Source organism: Acartia tonsa, chromosome 9 (assembly GCF_053477335.1).
Source record: "Acartia tonsa isolate MP-2025a chromosome 9, ASM5347733v1, whole genome shotgun sequence".
NCBI lineage: Eukaryota > Metazoa > Arthropoda > Copepoda > Calanoida > Acartiidae > Acartia > Acartia tonsa.
The window spans coordinates 8,819,419-8,839,961 of record NC_137268.1 but is presented as its reverse complement, the minus strand read 5'-3'; the positions used below and the strand labels follow the sequence as shown (position 1 = coordinate 8,839,961).

The 20,543-nt window shown below is 31.5% G+C and overlaps 1 protein-coding gene across 1 annotated transcript in view; it reads right to left on the bottom strand.

Annotated features, from left to right (window-relative positions):
- LOC145328167 (uncharacterized) overlaps positions 1 to 20,543 on the bottom strand; it is a 43,620-nt gene that overhangs the window by 12,451 nt on the left and 10,626 nt on the right. Inside the window, exons 15-48 of the mRNA XM_080171755.1 lie at positions 20,198 to 20,386; positions 17,377 to 17,498; positions 16,753 to 16,920; positions 16,592 to 16,670; positions 16,394 to 16,524; positions 16,181 to 16,322; positions 16,021 to 16,106; positions 15,740 to 15,835; positions 15,566 to 15,634; positions 15,227 to 15,362; positions 15,097 to 15,143; positions 14,777 to 14,898; positions 10,628 to 10,724; positions 10,414 to 10,560; positions 10,008 to 10,144; positions 9,635 to 9,780; positions 8,704 to 8,868; positions 8,006 to 8,071; positions 7,671 to 7,826; positions 7,256 to 7,406; positions 6,899 to 6,969; positions 6,700 to 6,775; positions 6,494 to 6,576; positions 6,233 to 6,397; positions 5,766 to 5,959; positions 5,586 to 5,690; positions 4,923 to 5,018; positions 4,717 to 4,802; positions 4,423 to 4,510; positions 4,134 to 4,250; positions 2,413 to 2,480; positions 2,042 to 2,165; positions 1,865 to 1,970; positions 1,616 to 1,753 (exon numbers count right to left, since the gene is read on the bottom strand). Of these exons, the coding sequence (XP_080027881.1) occupies positions 1,616 to 1,753; positions 1,865 to 1,970; positions 2,042 to 2,165; positions 2,413 to 2,480; positions 4,134 to 4,250; positions 4,423 to 4,510; positions 4,717 to 4,802; positions 4,923 to 5,018; positions 5,586 to 5,690; positions 5,766 to 5,959; positions 6,233 to 6,397; positions 6,494 to 6,576; positions 6,700 to 6,775; positions 6,899 to 6,969; positions 7,256 to 7,406; positions 7,671 to 7,826; positions 8,006 to 8,071; positions 8,704 to 8,868; positions 9,635 to 9,780; positions 10,008 to 10,144; positions 10,414 to 10,560; positions 10,628 to 10,724; positions 14,777 to 14,898; positions 15,097 to 15,143; positions 15,227 to 15,362; positions 15,566 to 15,634; positions 15,740 to 15,835; positions 16,021 to 16,106; positions 16,181 to 16,322; positions 16,394 to 16,524; positions 16,592 to 16,670; positions 16,753 to 16,920; positions 17,377 to 17,498; positions 20,198 to 20,386 (3,969 nt within the window). The remainder of the gene's footprint in view (positions 1 to 1,615; positions 1,754 to 1,864; positions 1,971 to 2,041; positions 2,166 to 2,412; positions 2,481 to 4,133; positions 4,251 to 4,422; positions 4,511 to 4,716; positions 4,803 to 4,922; positions 5,019 to 5,585; positions 5,691 to 5,765; positions 5,960 to 6,232; positions 6,398 to 6,493; positions 6,577 to 6,699; positions 6,776 to 6,898; positions 6,970 to 7,255; positions 7,407 to 7,670; positions 7,827 to 8,005; positions 8,072 to 8,703; positions 8,869 to 9,634; positions 9,781 to 10,007; positions 10,145 to 10,413; positions 10,561 to 10,627; positions 10,725 to 14,776; positions 14,899 to 15,096; positions 15,144 to 15,226; positions 15,363 to 15,565; positions 15,635 to 15,739; positions 15,836 to 16,020; positions 16,107 to 16,180; positions 16,323 to 16,393; positions 16,525 to 16,591; positions 16,671 to 16,752; positions 16,921 to 17,376; positions 17,499 to 20,197; positions 20,387 to 20,543) is intronic.

Sequence of the window (20,543 nt, the reverse complement as noted above, 5' to 3'; positions counted from 1 at the left end):
TATTGCTGGTATGCAATATTTCCAAAAATCTATGAATTTGAAAGGCTGCTAGCTGCCAAATGGCTAAACGTACAGATCATACCCGCACACCATTTTAAGCGGCATAAGAAGGCCTATAAATAATCTGGAATAGCCAAGATCCAATTATGCACAGGGAAAGCTTCACTGAAGAAAAACGCGTAAAATAGGTCTTTTTCGCGCATTTTTCTGCACTGCGAGATAATTATGCATTATTGATTTATGGCTATTTCAGATTATTTGTAGGCCTTCTCATGCCGCTTAAAACAGTGTGCGGGCATGATCTGTACGTTCAGCCGTTTGGCAGCTAGCAGCTTTTAAAATTCATAGATTTTTGGAAATATTGCTAACCAGCAATATTTTCCGTGAACTGCTATAGATCCAAACAAACATATTTTATATTGGTACCATAATATTATTATTTTTTTTAAGCGGATTTAAAAGATCTCTGCAAGAAATTCACTGATTTAAATGCTGAAAAAATGCCACACGTAGACGAAATACCCCAAATTTGAAGCCTTCAGCTTCAATAACAAAAAAGTTATAGACACTTTTCAATGACATTTGAGGTACATAAAAAGTTTGAAAGTTTCCCATTGCTAATATTAGAAATTTCAATATTAAACTACGTTACCTAGAAATAAAATAAGCTCATTTTCATCAGAAAGTTAGGTTGTCTGTAACTGATTAGATTTTTACAATAAAAATACCCTTTTTCATAGTCAAAATCTGTTAAAACAATTCGGTTTAAGTTACAATATTTGTAAGCGTACAATCATAGCGGAAAAAAACTGAAACTAATGCATTAATAAAAATGCTCTGTTGTGATTGGTTGTTGAAAGGGCTAAGCATTGACTCAGCCTTTCTGATTGGCTGGAATAACTAGAAAATAAAATTCTCACACTATATACTGTCAATACAATACAAGTTAAACTGAATTTTGTAAAAGAGTTTGACTATAAAAAAGAATATAGATGACAACATCCATAAAAGCAAAGCACTGAAACAGTATAACAGACGAACATTAACTCTTATTGTGATCAAAATTATTGTGTGAATATAGTTTATAAATTTGCAGCTAGAATTTCCCAATATTTATTTAGTTATTAAACTAGATAGACATAATAATAAAGAAAGCATGCCCTGTATAATCTTTATTTATGGAGGTATTTAGATTAATGCCTCATTATCTCTCTTTCAATGCCTCATTATCTCTCTATCTCTATGTACATTTTATGAAATAAATATTTTTTATGTAACCTTATCGTTACATAACACTAGACCAATATTTTTTAATGTTTTTTTCATTTTTGATTTTAGTATGAGATTGCTCAATAATCGCTTATCAGCGTACTTTGACGCTTATGATATCACTCAAGAATAACTACGATTGTAGTTCGATAGTAATTCGATTTTCTGGTTGGGTAAATTTCTATCATAAGCAATGGAAAACTTTCAAAACCTTAATAAAAAGTGATAATATTAAGGAAATATAAATCCTAAATAGTAGACTTTTATTCTACTGATAAGGTTGTATGTTCTACACAAAAACTGTGCAAAAAAAAAATTTAAAATTATCAAATATATTCAACTTTACCTGAAGTAGTCACAAGACCAAAATCAATGATGACATTATCATGTTGCATGTGTGTTCTTAGATCTTCAGATTGAAAATAGGTTACATTATAGGTTCTTGTTATATCAATTGATGGATGAATACCATGCACATTCATACCTGAAACACATATCTATGACTTTAAATATTTTTTAAAATGTTTAAAATTTTAAAAATATTTTTTACTAACTAATTCTAGCTTTTAGTTTGCATATTAAATATGATATATACCTTGAGAATTATCAAATCCCCAATTTGTGTTAAAATCATTTGGAAATTTAACATTTTTAAAATGAAGTAGAGCCTTTCCATTGACAGAGTCTGCTCTTACGTGAACCTTAAAAAATCAAATATTATTAAACAAGAATCTTTTTTTTCTAACATTATAATTATAAATAACTTTCTTACTATGAGTGGTAAGGTTTTAGCATATGGCATAGAAATATTAAGAGCAAGTTCTATTGTATCTCTAACATCACCATCTGGAAGTTCTGTATCCTCCATGTGGGAAGTTCTTCTTCGCCCAGTGTATCTAAAACAAAAAATACAAAATATAATAATTATCTTCATTTCATATTCTGTTAATTAAGAAAATTTAATGTTTGAGGTAAGGAAAACCCTAATGATAGATTATTTTGACTCATTTCTTATTGATCATTCAATTATTTGATATCTACTAATTATATGAAGCAGCAAGATTTATTACTATAAACAAAAGCTAAGAATTCAATATAGATATTTAAAAATTCAAGTCTTACAGAAATTTATTAGATACTTACAGATCCATCATAAAATGTGCAAATTCATAAGCCGATTGCGGAGAATTTTCTTCAGTTTGTTCAGTTACCTTAAAGGATAATATTAATTTTGAATGATTTATTTATGTGAAATTCTATAGTATGGAATTGCTTGCAAATTCTATTTACAAATATACTATATTTTTCAATGTTGTTCCAGATCTATATATAGAACAAGAAAAGGTCTTTATTTAATTTTAAAAATATAATTTGCTTTGTGCATTAAACATTTGATCAACAGTTACCTAAAGCTGTAATGGCAATTCTAACATTTAACAAGACTATTTTAAACTACAAATGCCACTCTATCTGAAAAGATAGGCAGAAAGCTTGTTCTCTGCCCCTATTTTTTGGAAAATCTAGTTTTTCAATTCCTATTCTAACATTTAAGGCTACTTTAAACTACAAATGTCACTATCTGAAAAGGCAAAAAGCATTTTCTCTGCCCCTAATTTTTGAAAAACTCTAGTTTTTCAATTCCTTTGTAAGGCCATGATTTAGTGACTAGCATACATTTTCTGTTCAATTTGTAAATCATTTGTTTAAAAGAATCTACATATTTCTTATTGTCTTATTTTTACAACAAAAAAAAAACATTTTATTGTCGCCTAATATTGTGTTATTTACTGCTGTAAATATTAAATATGAAAATCAGAATATTCTAGTAACTTATGCTTGCAATCATTTTTCTGAAATGTGATTTATACTCTCACAACTTTGGATATTTTTGGACACTAGGTTCACTACTCAAATTACCCAAACACATTAAATGCACTTCTTGGAACTATCCTATGAAAAAGACTTAACTGTTATTCTGTTAAGGAGTTATTTAAGTTTCCAGAATTTATTTCTAACAGTAGAGAGATTACTCAAGAGAGATAATGTCTAATTGCACCAATAGCAGGAGGGTGGAAGAACATTTACCACTTGTCATTGGTTGAATTAAACTGAATTTTGGTACTTTCAACATTTGAGTTATTATAGATCTTTCAACTTTTACTCGGATCAAGTCCATCACATGAAGTACTGCCTTTGTATTCTTGTTTCACATTAATGTTTTATCTGTGCATTAATAATAAATATGCTTTACCTATTGCAATCGTTATAAAATAATAAAAATCCCCTTATAAATTTAAGTTAACAAAATCATATTTTTTTCTTGAGTTTCTATTAAAACAAAGAAATAATATCTCATACTTCAAATGTAAATGATTTATATTCTTTAATTCGTAATTCGTATCTATTATAAAAATTTTCAAATACATAAATTCAAAGTTTGTTTTATGTTTACCTCAAAATAAATTATATAAAAATAACACAGCAAATAGAAAAGTACATTCGTTACGTTTTCAACAGGACCAAGCCTTGTAATGTGTGTACACATAAGAGTAAAATAGGACATATTTTTTCATTATGTTTATATAAAGAGTCAGCTGTTAATAGTCACATTTCTTAATATAAAGCTTTTCGCGCATAAATTATATTGTGTAAAAATTTATTCCTAGTATAGTATAAAGCACATTTACAAATACTTTAATAAGTCAGCTATGATAGTTTTATTCCTTAATATAAAGTTAGCTTTCTAGAAACTATATACTCAAAAAAATTTAAGGTGTTTTGTCTGCTGGAGGAGTTCCTTTTTCAGATTTACGAAAAATAGTGGTCAGATTATGCTTTTTGTCTTATAATTCTATTATTCTAACCTTCAGAGTTACTGATTTTGTTGATACATATTCACCAGCCTGTAATGACAGTTCTAATTCAACTTCTGTTCCAGCTGCTGCAAGTTTGTCAGCTCTTACGCTCAGTTCAGCTACAAGCTGTAAAAAATATTTGGAGTTTTAGTAGCTAATCTATAATGTTTATTAAGAAAGTTAGTGACCTAAAAAATAAATGATAAAAGAACAAAAAAAATCTCAATATTGCAGATTTCTTCAATATTAATAATATTCATCCATGCAATTTTTTTTCATTATAGCTGATGAGTATTACCATGTCATCCTCTGCTTCCACACTAACAGGGTGTCTGAAGACCATCATTGATGGATATGTCATGATTTGTTCAAAAAATTCAATAGTTCTAAACATTGAGTATTAAAAATTATTTTATATTTGTACTATTAAACTGGTGATAAAAGATTAATGCCCAGTTCACAAATAACTTTTTAAAGTCAACTGATTTTTTCTGTATGTCAACCTAAACAAGTACAACCCACAAATACTTTTATAAAATCAGTTGACCTTTGTCTTTTGTGAACTGGGCTTAAAGCTTTTAATAATTCATACCCTTGTGCATCCGTCTTGTTCTGTTTGTAAGGATCTGGAGCCCAATTAGAGTCATATTGTTGAAGACAAGGGAAGTTTTTTCCTTTCTATAAACATTATATCATTTTCAAAGTTATAATACTAATCCCAAAATGTTTAACATTTTGATTGATAATAATCTAAAACTCTATATTACAAATTTTAATTACTTAAAATTTAAATATCACCTTAGAAAGTCCAAGCCTACACCATGTTACATATTTTCCAGCTGCAAAGTTAAGATTTTTTGCCCACATCAATATAGGTCCAGAAAATGGAAAGCTTGAATTTTAAATAAGGTAACTGATTTAATTTCTAAAAGGTATTTTTTTACTTAAAGGAAGCCTGCAGAAAATACACCACTAGAAAAATACACCACTTTAACTTCTGAAAAACTGCCACAATTATACCCAATACCCAAATCTTCCATATATTTTAAGTCAGCTATAATTATGGAGGTAAATATCTTTTGATAGAGCTAGCTTTTGGGAAATTATATTATTGGAATGAATTATCTATAATATAAAGTAGAATGATGTCTATCTGTTTGTTTGTTTGTTTGGATCTCGCTAACCGCTGAACCGATCTGGTTCTCCTTTAGAGGGTAGCTTCTCATAGGTCCCAGGAAGGTTTATAACTATTTTCTTAGGGGGTGGGACACCATCAAAAAAAGAAGCCGCTAGTATGTAATAAAACTCTAAGAAATTACATTAGATTATTGTATCTGACAGCCCATCTTAAATATCAAATCTAATCCCTTAAGAGTAATTCATGATATTAACCTAAAACCAGCCTAAGACATATATTAAACATCTATTCTTTGTTATTTAGTTACTCTCATCAAATTTCCTAAATTTGAATTTAATTTGCTTGCAAGTTCCTCTGATCAAATCTAAAGTTCCATCATCAGTAATCACTTCCATCTCAATAGTAGGAGGTAAAGCTGGTTTAGGACTCTAAATTCAATAAATAAATGAACTCATCAATTATAAATATTATGAACATCACATCATGTATCAATTGTTAAATACCTCCACAGGATTGATTTGATAGTTGTAAGAGTTTGATGTGGTAGTAATAGATGTTGCACTGTACCCATATTGATGAGCATATATACTTTCTGATATTGTGACATCAGCAGTGGAAGTTCCAGTGTTATACATATATGCAGTTATTTGAATTGTGTCATCATCTAAAGGATTGTCATAATCAGTAGCCTTTGAACCTAAATTTTAAAAAAAATTAAATTACCAGAATTACATAATTTCTACATTTAAGAACTCTTGTTAAGTTAGAGCTGAAGCAGAGCCAACACATAACAATAGTGGCTCTACATTACTAGAATAAACTTGTAAGTCTTTTTTCTTCAGCCAGACAAGAATGGATGTCTTTTTTGTTTGAAAAAAAAGTGGAGCCACTTTAAGGTATTTTTGTTAGGTTTTGAGCTTTTAAAAAATCATATAGATAGCGGATATAAGAGATATAATAAATTACTTACCCCAATTAGTCAATTGGTTGAACCCAAACTCAATAGTTTTTGAATCAACAGAAAATACATAGGAAGTATTTTCTGATGTATATGGAGGCTTGTTAAAGTCTCTAGCACATGGATAATTATTTCCAATGTAATTTATATGAGCAGCACAAAACCTTTGATTGTAATCTAAAATAAGAAATTGGTACATTCTAAATTTACTTTGGTTAAATATTATTCCTTAGTTTTAGTTTGAACTAATTTCAACCCCATGCAATTACATACCACTTCCACTTAGCTTGATTCCAAACGGTGTAGAGGTTCCAGGAGCAAGTTTTATGTTATACTTCAACTCAACAATATCATGACTAAAAATGAATAAAGTAAAGAATATGATAATGTACGCACTATTTTTATTATTCAAATAATTGCTTTGTCAGAGAATTTTATTTATCACAACATTGACTTTAAATGACCAAATCACATCTTACATGTTAATTACTTCAGGAACTGTAGATACCATATCAACAAAAGTGTTTTTATTATTGCTGTCTTGATAATCATTACCTAAATAAAGTAGAATCAGGTTATATCTTTCTTTGAATTTTAATTTAAAATTTTAAAATTTTGAATATCTTTCTTATTAGGATGATTTGCATAGACTAACATGACCAGTATAAATAATCTCACCTTCTTTCATACAAGTAAACTCGAATGATGAATCAGAATACAACCAAGTTTTCAGATAATAATTTGGTCTTATCAATGGATTAAAATTAGTATATTGAATATATGATAGTCAATGAAAAAGTTACTTTTTTACTGGAAAGGTTTTGTTATAAAAGACTAGTTATAGAAATTGTGATCCAAGTCAAATGCCATCAATTTATCTAATATTAGCAAATGTTTTGTACCATGCAATTAATGGCTAGAAAAAATATAATATATATACATACAAGCACATACTAATATCAATCAAAAAAAATCTAGATTACTAAATAAAGAATAATTGATTAAGATCTATAATAACTAAATTAACCCTTCCTTCCATATAGATATCCTCCAGAGTTATAATTAACCATTTCCAGGAAGAGATAATAATCCATATCTAAGTAGTCATCCCAATAGTAATCATTGTGTCGGGGTTTGAAAAGACCTCCATAGCTGGTGTCAACTGGAGTGTTAGTGTGACCCCACTAGTAATGAATTAACATTTAAATAATGAATTTTTGTAAAGAATATCAGAGATAAAAATCATTATCCCACATGAAAAATTTTATTTTGTTGAAAGTAACTTTAAAATTTAAGAATAAATACCAAAATAATGAAAATATGAAACAGAATTTTGATTTCCTTTAAAATATCATATTTTTTAAAATTATAATGTGGGTAGGGATATGATATTTTAGTGTTTTAGCTTATCTTATAAGATAAATTCATAGATTATAAATACTTCAATCCTGAAGTTGATATGTATAATTAGTATGAACATTAGATACTACTTCAGCTCCAGTGGCAACCCATCCTGAACTTTTGCCATGCCAGTAGCGCAGGTCATGCATCCATTCTTGGAAAGCATTGAAGTCATCACGTGTATGTAGTTCAACAAGATATCCACCTGTATTATATGATCAAATATAATTTATTCGATGATTGATTATTTAAAAAATGATCTTTAAATTTAAACTATTAAATGGGGTATTTTTGGACTCTCTTATTTCCATGAACAACCTTTAATTTTAACTTTTAAATGCTTTTTATCACTAAATATATATAACTAGATAACTTTTTCCTTACCTAGTCTTTTGCAGAATTGTTTTCTTTCCTCATGTGGATAAGTCATGGTAATGTGGCACACAACCTGTTTGAAATTTCCAAAATATTTAGTTTAAAACCTAGTAACAGGATGTCTGTTTGTCTGTTTGTGTGTCTGAGTGTTTGTACTGAAGGATCTTGCTAACCGCTGAACTGATTGAGTTCTCCTTAACAGGGTAGTTTCTCATAGGTCCAGGGAAGGTTTATAACTATTTTGGGGGAGGGTACCACCACCCTCCCAAGAGAAATCACAAGAACTCGAAATTTTTTTCCCTCAAATAGAGACTCCTTTGCAACATTATGCAAGGTATCTTATTATTTTTTTAAGACACCAAACATTTAAAGTGCCACCATAGGTCTCTAGGGGCGTAGCCGCTAGTATATACCTAAAGGAATACCCAAAATATGTACATTTGAGTGATTTTACAAAAAAAAATTGCAATAATTACTAGATTTTATATTTTTTGTTCTTGATCTTCAGAGAAAATAAAGCTTGTTGGCTGTAAATATTAAGTGATTGTTCGTTGATAAAAACACCAATAAGCAATTTTTGTTTATCTTGTTTTCACAAAAATGCTTTGAGAAAAAATAGAAGTCAGCTAGTATTCTTTAACTTTTAAAAAAATATTATGATATATTGTATAAATATTGTTTAATCTTATATTAATGGAAACTTTCCTTGCCACTAGGAAGCTTAAACCAACCACCGAGGCAACTTGCTGCACTACTCAAATCTATCCATTCTGCTTTTTCTCCCTCTTTGATTGTTATATTACTCTGAAGTTCATACTCTGAGCCATTAGCAAAAGACATCTTTGAAGTTATTGTTGTATTATGTGTTGGGTCTAAAACAGAAAAATATTTCACTAAAAAATATTAAACATGTAGTTGAGTACTTTTAATTTTTGGTTAATAAGAATGACTAAAATGCAACATTTGGTTTATTTATGTCTATATATATTACTAGCGGCTTCGCCCCTAGCCTCTAGGGGCTTTGCCCCAAGAGGTTTGATCAAACCAATTTTTCGTATTTTAGATTTAAAGGAAAATTTTTTTTTTAATTTGAAGGGGAGAAATTTTTTTTTGGGGGGGGAGGGGTAGTCGACCCCACTTGATTTAATTTTAGTTTTAAAAAGAATTTTTTTTTTTTGGGGGGGGTGTATTTTTATTTTTTGGGGGGGTTGGGGGTGTCCCACATCCCAAGAAAATAGTTATAAACCTTCCTGGGACCTATGAGAAGCTACCCTGTAAAGGAGAACCCAATCGGTTCAGCGGTTAGCAAGATCCTTAGCTACAAACACACAGACAGACAGACAAACAAACGACCAGACAAACAGACAGACATCGTTCTACTTTGTATTATAGATATATTTTCAGTTATGAGTTGACTAAAGGTAACTCCTACATTTCTTTTAAGAGGTATAATAAAAAACTTCCCTAATAGGAATGCTTACTAATTTTGTTCTCTTATTCTGGTAATTTTTTTATCATGATTATCTAAAATGACACAACTATAGATAGTGTAAATTAAAGAGTAAATTATTTAACTTATGTTATAAAACTTTCATAGATTTTTTGTTAACATTCATAACTTTCATTGACGAGTTTTACCTGATTGGTTCCAGAAGAATTCATAATCCATATTAGGAATCATTTCATAAATTGCCTCAGCTCTGAATGACTGGTACCTAATTTGTCCATCATTGTTAGGTTTACCAGGAGCTGGTCTCAATGATATAGATCCTGAATCTTGCAACCTTAATATTATTTAAGATAAATTATCTGCATTATATAAAAGTAGAAAAATTGTATCCATATATTCAACAAGGATGGCAATTCTTTCTAGTAGCATTGCATAAAAACAACCAAACTGCATATACATAACATAAACTTTTGTTAAATAGCATAAACTGTAATTTCTCTACAGCTAGGAATGATTTCAATTAATATGGAAAACTAATACAAAATGATAATATTTACATACATTTGATTTGGAGCTCTTGTTGACAGTCTATATGACACTGAGTCTGAACCTCTATCAAATCCATGAAGATGCTTTCCAACTCTACTTATTCTTGCCTCACATAGATGAAAAAGTTGTCTTTTTCCTTTATAACTTATCTAAATATAAAGTGTGCTTAAAATTATTTTTAATAGAAAACACAAATCAAGTCAAGACACAGAATTAGCTTGTTATCATGTGTATTATAAACAGTTTTCTGCTGAAAGTCAGATGGGAAACTATAGGATTATTTATTATTTACTTAAGATAATAAAGAATTAGACTTATTTATTACTAAGGATATCAAGATGGTATTTTTTTGCTTAATAGGTCATTTATTGTACTGGTTTAATGTAATAAAGCCTGTAAGTATTATAAACAAAATTACCAATTCTTCGGGTTGAGTGTCAAACGTCATAGAACCCACATCCAATACTGTGGGTACAGAGACATCAAGACCAACCATTACTTGTTGACCAGGATGCATTACTGATCTACTTGTGTAAGTGGGGGTTATGTGCACTGTTGTGAAATTCTAAAATATATAATCATAAAAATGGTTTTAGATATTAACAATTAATTTGATACAGTCCAATACAAACCTGTTCTGCTTGGCCTTGTGCAAGCCTCCAATTTAGGGTTTTAACACTAGATCCTCCCTCTGTTGTTATGATGCAGGTAAATTCATGACCTCCCCCTCTGAATTTAAGATTAGTTAAAACTATTTTTTTTTTTTTTTGATAACTCAAAATAATAGGTAGTATAGTTGTTTTAATATTATATACATTCAATTTTTTGAGTCCATTTCCAGACTGGCCAGCCAATTTTGAAAATAAAAAACGTACATAACGTACACAAAAAAATACGTTACGTACATAAAAAAAGTAAAAAAAACGTACAAAAACGTACATTCCTAATAAAAATAAGTTAAATAATTTCCTAGTTACCTATTATCAATACATTTAAGTCTACTAGCAGCTACCTGTAAAGGAGAACCATAGCGAACTGACAGACTCAAGATATCCTATTACTCTATTCAAAAGAACTAGCGTCTACGCTCCTAAAGGCCTCTAGGGGCACTTGAGGAGGGGAGAGTTGAATTCAATAAAAAAAAACATGGATGACAACATACATAAGTAGTGAAGCTCAAAAGTTATTTATAGACATCTGGAAAAAAATTAACTTAAAATCGCAATTAAAATTCATTTTTGGGAGTTTTTTTTTCTTAAGTCAATTTCTCTTGGGAGGGTGGATGGTGATACTCTTCCCTAAAATAGTTATAAAACTTCCAAAAACCTATGAGAAGCTATCCTGTTAAGGAGAACCATATCGGTTCCGTGGTTAGCGAGATTCTTTGGTTCAAACTAACAGACATTCTGTTATTATGTACAAAGTATATCCTATTATAAGGACCAGCGACTACGCCCTTAGAGGCCTCTAGAGGAACTTGATCAGGGGGGGGGGAGGGGAGTTGAATTCAAAAACCCATTTTTTTATTTAAAAATAAAAAGTAAAAAACAAGGATGACAACATCCTTAAGTAGCGAAGCTCAAAAGTTATGGATGGAAATCTGGGAACTATATAAACTATAGAGTAGTGTCGTAAAAAATAAGCATTTAACTTATTTAAATAAATCACAAAACCTTTAAAAATATATAATAACGTGAAAATCTAGGAATAAATTCAGCCCCCACTCAATAAGCAAATCTCAATGAAATTTAGTGGAAGTATTAAGAATGAAAACTAATACAATCCCTGAAAATTACAACCGTCTATCAGGAATATGAGTTGTGAAAATCACAAAAACCTATACATCTAGGAATCGATCTAGCACTGCAACAAATAGACAAACCTTAAAGAAACTTTTTGAAAATATGTAGAATGTGAATTTATTTATTCCCTGAAAATTTCAGCCGTCTATCTTGAATAGAAGTCGAGAAAACCATGAAAAAAAGAAAATCTAGGAATAGATCTAGCACCCCAACCTAAAGGCAAATCTCAATGAAAATATGTAGAATGTGAACTTATTCAATCAAAAACAGGAGCCGAGAAAATCACGTTTCTCCGATAGCATAACGGACTGACAAAGTGATTATAGAGTAGCTTCGCTAATAATTTTTTTAGTGAGGGATGGGGGAGTAGACCACCCCCATTTCTGATTTCAATTTTAAAAAGAAAGAAAAAATAGGGGAAGGGTTGTGATTTTTTTCTAAGAGTAGTTTCTCTTGGGAGGCTGGTTGTACCCTCTCCCAGGACCTATGAGAAGCTACCCTGTAAAAGAGAACCATATCGGTTTAGCGGTTAGCGAGAACCTTCGGTACAAATAAACTGACAGAGAGACATGCATCCTGTTATTACGTACTAAGTATATTCTATTAGATAATGTAGTAAGTTTTTTGTCTGATGCTTAAGATTTTCATAACTACTTCACACAGTTACCGAGATGGTTTTAGGCTATTTTTCTACCATTTTGAATACAGGTTCTTAAAGGGATATGGAAGGACAAAGAAAATAGCCTACAACCTCACAAAGATCATGTCGGTTCAGCAGTTAGCGAGATTCTTTGTTACAGAAAAAAAAGGATTTATAGGATAAACATATAATAGGATATAGGGTTATTTTGTCTATTGCTAAAGATCTCAGAAAATACTAGTCTTTAATACAAAGTAAATCAATGCCTGTCTGTCTAAAGCTTAAGATCTTGGTAACCGCTGAACAGATTGGGTTCTAAATTCTAATCTTCAGGGAATATATCTACTAGTCCTGTGGTAGTTTTAGGCTATTTTCTTAGAGTGTGGGAAACCCACCCCCCCCCCCCCTAAAAAAAATCAACCACCCCTCAATTTATTTTTGTAAACTAATGCAAATCAGCGGGGTGGGGGAACCCCCACCGCACCCTGGGGCGAAGCCTAAATGAAAAAAATAATCACAATCTTTTTTTATATTTTTTTGGACAAATTTCCAACAAACGATTCTATAAAAGAGGGATACGAAGCCTCTAATCCTAGTAGAAAGTAAAAAGCTTTAAGTGTCCCTCCCCCAAAGAAAATAGCAAAAACCATCACAGGACTATTAGGTATATTCCATGAAGAGTAGAGCACAATAGGTTCAGTGGTTACTGAGATATTAAGCTTCTGATATACAGACGGACAAGCAGACGGACAGACATCATTCTACTTTGCATTATAGATAATATACTATTTTTGTAATACTTTTTGTACAAATACAATAAATATACAAATACTTTTATACTTATATTTGATTCTTATTCTTTAAAAACTGAAGATACCAAAAAATAAGACTTCTTAATCCTACACTGTGCACCATATGATATCTCGGAAAATTTACCCAAGTATATAAAGAATTTGAAAAAAATTATCGTAAAATCTATTAAAGGGGTAGTAGCATGAAAATGAAATGCATTTAAACTTGAATTTAGTCAACTGCATATCTCTTTCTGTTCAATAGTTTTAACTATATCTATAGGACATATATTTCAAATCCATAAATTTAAACTGTAAGTTCTAATAACATACATGCATAATTTACATACATATTTTTGTTCTATGAAAATTGAAGATATTATTGAATTTATTTAAACCTAGGTATTGTTTTTGCAAAAATTTTCGTACAAAACATACAAATTACTTTTCTGCTAATATTTGATTCTTATTATTTTTAAAAAAACGTAAAACGTACAAAAATACAAATTTCAAAATACGTTACGTACACATATCAAAATAGCGTCCAGAACGTACACAGATTCGATGCGTAACGTACAAAACGTACAAAACGTACACTCTGGCCAGTCTGCATTTCAATTAAACTCTAAAGGGTCTGTGTTAATACATTCAAGAACTTCTGTAACTTTTGAGTATGTTAATTAGCCACTCCCTTCTTAAAGGGACCCTGCAAGAAATACACCATTTTATCTCCTGGCCTGAAAGACTGTCACATGTAGACCGCATACCTCAGCTTCAAAAACAAAAAAATTATAGACATTTACAAATGACATTTTTTAGTTACAAGAAAATTTTGAAAGATTTCCATTGCTAATGATAGAAATTTCAAAATTTATCTACTTTGCCTAGAAATCAAATTATAAGCTTATATTTGCAAAAAGTTAGGTTTCCTGTAACTGATTAGATTTTTACAATAAAAACACCCATTATAGTCAAAATCATTAAAATAAAAATTGGTTTAAATTTATTTTTTTGAGAGTATTGTAGTATGAGAATTTCAGCCTCTAGGTTTTCCAGCTAATCAGAAAGCTGAATCCCCTTAATGCCTGCTCAACAACCAATCACAGGTGATCATCTGTAGATGCTTACATTAGTTTTATTTTGTTCTACTGTGATTTTACACTTACAAATGCAAATTAAACAAAAAAATTAGGAGATTTTGACTATACAAGGGGTGTTTTTTGTAAAAATGTTATCTGTAACAGGCATTCTAACTTTCTGACGAAGATAAGCTCATAATTTTGACTCTAGCCAATATAATTTAATTAAAATTTATATCATGAGCAATGGAAATCTTTCAAAACTTTCATGTAACTAAAAATTTCATTTTTTAATGCCTCTAACTTTTTGTTATTGAAGCACAAAGCTTAAAATTTAAAGTACTGGTTCTTTTTGTGGCAGTCTTTCAGCAGTTCAAGCAGTGTATTTCTTACAGGATTCCTTTAAACAATAGATTAAAGGTTTTAGTTGATGACATTCTTCTTGAAACTAAACACAACTTAAATTTACTTGGATAATGCTTTCTGGTAAGCTATCAAATTGAAAGGAACAATGATATCATTCTCTTCATGAAGGTTTGCTACTAGTTGGTAAAATAAAGGAGCATCATCACGAGATGGCAGAAATCCAAACTAAACAAATGTGTACATTAACTTCTAGATTATTTTCCACTTTGCATTAAAAAAAAACGATAAGTAAAATTTATTTTGAACTACAGAAATGTTTATTCAAGACTAATAAATACTTATCATCAAAGCAGACAAAAATTGTGAATTTCAGACTTTTTGATTAATTTTGATGAAAAAATTTATGAAAAATTTTAAACTCACATATTCTACATTCTCATTAAACTCTAACTCCATAGGAATATCTCCAACTGAAATAGTTTTCAAATTGTAAACTTATTACATCTAATTTTTAATTAAACATTTAATATAAACATTTCCAATTGAAGTTTACCACAAGAATTATTCAGATTAAGATTAGTTAATCCAGGTGGCAATCTAAGAGTTCCAGTAAATATGGCTGCATTAGAAGGCCAAACAGGGTCCTCATTGAGAAGGTCATCAGTAAGAGTGATAACTGGGTCATCAGTCTAAATATGATGATGGTTTTCATGATTAAAATCAACCAATCGAAATGACCATTTAAATGCTTTATTTTTAATTAGTAGGAATTCAACAAAAACAGAATATGTCCTTATCCATTGTACAAAAACAATATTTCCACTAATTATCTTAAATTAAATTACAAAGAAACTGATATTTTAATTGCTAACATTACTGATTAGGTACTTACTGGAACAACAGGTTCTCCTGGGCCTTGAGTAATCTTGAAATCAATATTCAAGACATAATGCTGCATCAACTATAAAAAAATTGAAGTAAAATTTATTAATGACTTTTATAATAACTATTATAAATAATGATATCAAAGTATTAATTTTCTTGACAGCTTTAGTTATGGACTTACATTTCCTCCAGCCATGATGTTAACATCTACTGTATGTTTCTGTCCAACTTTATATGGAGTGTCATGGGGCATACTGATTGGGACTCCCACAACAAGCTGAAATATATAACACTATTCATCTATCTGGTGATAATTATTTTTGTAGATTTTCAAAATCAAAGCTCTTTTACAAGTAGGGTAAGTCTTTAAATCTGTAATGTTCATCTGACAGACTGTCTAATTTGTTAAGCTTTGCTTTTATGAATGTAAAATATGTATTAAAAATCAAAATTAAGCTTCACCTTATTATCATCACTTGTAGAATCTCTCTTGGCATCAATGTTGATTAGACTATTTATTTTGAACTTCCTCTTATTAACTAATCTTTCTACAAAATTTACAAAAATGTTAAATGTCTAATTTTTTAAAACTATGATATTAAAAATCTATTTGATCTGTAACCTTTTCCAACAGGGCGTGGTTCATAATGGAACAGTGTCTCTCCCAAAGTGTTATTGCTCCAAAATAAACCATTTGTTAAGTTTTCACACTTAAAGGCAGATCCAACAGAAACAAAGAATGGCTTTCCCAAATGCAAAGATTTCTAAACATAATCACATAAATGATATAAATCATGCGTTTGATAAATATAATTTTAATCATTTGAGAACTTACAAAGTTTCCACTTGATTCGAAAATTTCAAACTCTAGATATCCATCAGGAACAGTTAGATAAAACTCAATTTTAGCCAGAGTTGTTTCTCCAGGCTTTAGTAACAAAGATGCTGGTGGAGTAGCAGGTCCAACTAAATTAAAGTTTGTTACAATAAAGTTTCAGCATGAAAGTGAATTAAGCAATAATAGCAATGTTACCTAGATCATAGTATTGTGTAGATGTATCAGTAATATAATCAGAGTAATAATAATCTCCATCAATAGCAATATAGTCAATCTTAATTAAAAAGAGTTAATACTTGTTGGTATGAATAATATTACAAGCAATGTGAGAATTCTTTTATGACAATAGAACTTACCTCATCTTGACTTTCACCAAAGGCAATGCCTAGGTAGGAATAGTAATTATTATAATCTCTAGATTCATAGGCATTTTCATTGACAACAAGTTCATAGTCAAATTTAAGACGCAGTCCATGTTCTTCTTCTTCTGTAACTTGATCAGCTATGTATATAGCATCTTTTATCTACAAATTATAAAATTATAGAATAGTTATTTCTCGCATTGTATTATAAACAGCTTTCCGCGGATATAAAATGTAGAATGGTTTTAATCTTATGATTGTACATTCTCATATTCATAGAAAACTAGACATAATTTTTTGTATCAATGAGAAACGGTTCTAATTCACTGGATATTAATTGGTTTTGAATGAATACATGAAAATAAGTTCCTAAGTTTGCTTAGATTTATTTAAAATACAAAGTAGAATGAAGTCTGTCCATCTGTCTGTCTGTTTGAAGCTTAAGATCTTGGTAACTGCTGAACTGATTGGGTTTACTCTTCAGGGAAAATAACCAATGGCCCTGTTATGGTTTTAGGCTATTTTCTTGGGGGTTGGGACACTTACCTCTTGGGGCAAAGCCCTAGTTGCATGGTGCAAGCCACTAGTCTTTTATAAAACAACTTATGAAATGATCACCTTGGCTCCAACAGATTCTTGAAAGGTCATATTGGTTGAATAATCTGGTAACAGTCCTCTGTTTGTCGTAAGTGTTGGAGTACAAATCATCATTGTGGATCTTCCATCATAGTTCTCATAGCCTGAAAATATCTAGTTTACTACCAGTAAAGATTTTCTGAGGTGGTTTGGTTTATCAAATGAAAAATATTATAACTTACAATTTAGCAAAGATAGAAGCTAAGCGTTATCTAACATGCTTTTTTGTCAATTATTTGTTACATCCTCAAAACATATACCAACCATATTATGCTCTTGTAACACCATAAAACCACACATTAAAGATTTATAATTACTGTACTGTACTATACTTTAGTTTGTTTTGTCTTGTCTTGTCTTGTCTCGGCCATCTTCCTCGTTAAGGAACAGCCACTCCCCCCATGCATTTGGTTAGGTGTCGAGAATAATTTGGTGCTGATACAGTGAAGCCACAGTTTTCACAGACCTTTCTGTCACATCTGAATCCCTGTGGTCTTTCCCGTCCTTGTTCGGCTTCTCCTGTGCACACTTTTCTGTGGCGGGCAAAATTTGAGCTAGAGACTTCTCTTTGGCAATTTCCACACTTTTTTAGTCCTGCTCTGGAGGCCACAGCACCTCCGCAACTTCCCCTGTGGTTGACTAGGTTACACTCATTTTGAAAGACTATGTTGCAGTTATCACATTTGAAGGTCACTTTTTCCCTGGAGATCTGGTGCATTCTTCTCCTGTGGTTGACTAGACCTGTTTTGGAGCGACAGACTTTGCCACACTCCTCAAAATCACAGACAAAGTTATTTGGTTGTTCAGGTACTTTGTTTCTTTCTCCTCTCTCCTCTGTACTTCTATGTGCTAGCCTTCTTTCCCAACTTTCCAGGTATTTCATTCTCTCTTTCACGCTAGCTCTCCATTTCTTTCTGTCCTCCGTCAATCTTCCAATGTCAGTCCAATCAAAACCTGCTTCTTTGATGATCTTTTTCCAGTAGTTAACTGTCTTTGCTTTCCTTCCACGCCTCTTCTCATGGTCCTCAAGGTCCTCAAGCCATCCTAAGGTTACTGCCTTGACTGTTCTTGTATCCTCCATCCTTATGACATGTCCAACTCTTTCCAATACTCTCTTCTCCACCTTCCATCTTACAGATTTTACATCAAGCTCATTCCTCACATCCTGCATGTTCTTATGCTCTTCCTGCATTTGGACCAAAGGAGGCTTGGTCTTCCTGCTCCAGATGTATCTATACATCTTGTCCATGGTCTTTTGCATCTGCTTAATATCTCCTAGCCTCCAGGTCCTGACCTGGACATCAAACAGAAGTGTACTTTCAACACAGGCTTCTACAACCTTAGCTTGCATTCTTTTGGACATTCTTGAACCTTTCAGCTGCTTTTTGACCTTGAACCAAGCTGTACCTGCTCTTTTTACTCTCTGCTTCACATCTTCCTTCCTTCCTATGTAGGAGCCAAGCATCCTGATCTTCTCTCCTTCCTCTGTGCCGAAGATCAGCTCTTCTTCCTTATCATCATTATTTTTCTCTTCAAATGCTGCCATAACTTCCTTGGTGACTCTAAGGCCTTGTTCAAGCTCTTTAGCTCTTCCGACGATGGTAGTGTCATCAGCAAATAGAGAATTATCTATTCTGATCCTCTTGTTCTCTGAGTTTTTCTTCTCCCAGAGACTGGAGCTAGGAAAAGAATTCCCTGGGACCCAGTTAAAAGGGATCCCCATCTCCAGTCCTGTCTCCTCTGCCTTTCTCTTCCTTTTCTTTCTTGCTATCCTCATTACTGGCTGGTGGTAGATGTTGAAGAGGGGGGGGGAGGATGGACATCCTTCCCTTAATCCTCTCTCTGGCACCCAATCCTCACTATCTCCTTCTCTTGACTTTACTTTATAGCAAGTGGTCTCATGAAGGTCCTGGATAGCCCTTAAACACTTCTCTCCCATACCTTTCCTCTCCAGGATCTTCCACAGAGCCGGTTTATTGACCCTGGGATAGGCCTTTCTTAGGTCCAGTAATCTTGCAACAGGTTGTTCACCAACATCTAACTCCTCTCCTTTGGCCTCCAATCTTTTCCGCAGATCTTCAGTGTCTTCCTGGATTCTGATCATGATCTGGGTGGCATCAGCTGTGGAGCGACCTTTTCTGAAACCAGATTGGTTGTCATCCAAGAGCTCCAGCTCCTCAGACCATATCCTCAGTCTATTCGCCAGGACTCTAGCAAGAATCCTGCTGCCCATAGCCAACAGCACAACCCCACGAAAGTTATTAGGATTATTTTTATCCCCTTTCTTGTGGAGTGGTATAACTAGACCAACTTTGAGGGAACTTTCCCATTTGTCTGCACTGTTGTTAAACATAAACTGTACCATTGTGACTATTTCGTCCAAGATTGCAGGACCTCCTCTCAGCAAATATCTTAGCCTGACTCCATCTTCTCCAGGTGCAGAATCTTTCATCTTATTCATCTGTTCAATAATCTCCTCTCTTGATGGTGTCTCTTCCAATTGATCCTTCCACTGTCTAGCTTTTTCTGTATGTCTGATGTCTTCAACTTCTTCAAGGATGTTATCAATCTCTTCATAAAACCACACATTAAAGATTTATAATTACTGTACTGTACTATACTTTAGTTTGTTTTGTTTCGTCCTTTTGTTGGTGTCATCCTTGTCTTATTTTAAAGTTAGTATGTTTTCAACCTATTTTTAAAAAAAAATACAAAGAATAAAAAAATATTCTAAGACATGAAGATATATTTAGATTTTAGCAATCATTTTCAATACATTTTGTCTAAATATTAAAATAATTACCATCATTGTATGGATCAATTGAAGTGACACCAAGAATAAATGAGTTGTTTTTTCCTGGAGGAAGATCAATATCTGCATGATATGAATACCATTCTCCAATTTTGAAGTAATCCAGAGGTCCTTGTCCTCCAATTTTAGTTAATGTAATCTCAGGGTACCATAGATTTACACTGACACCTGTATCATTTCCTATAACAATTAAATATTTTTCTTTGAATTCATCCTATTTTATTTATTTATACTATTATAGCAGGTTTAAGAATTTAAAGAACTGAAGTAGATCAAAAAGAATAGAGGGATAGTCACATGAAAATTGGTTAGTAATCCTGTAGATTTTGAGGAAGCT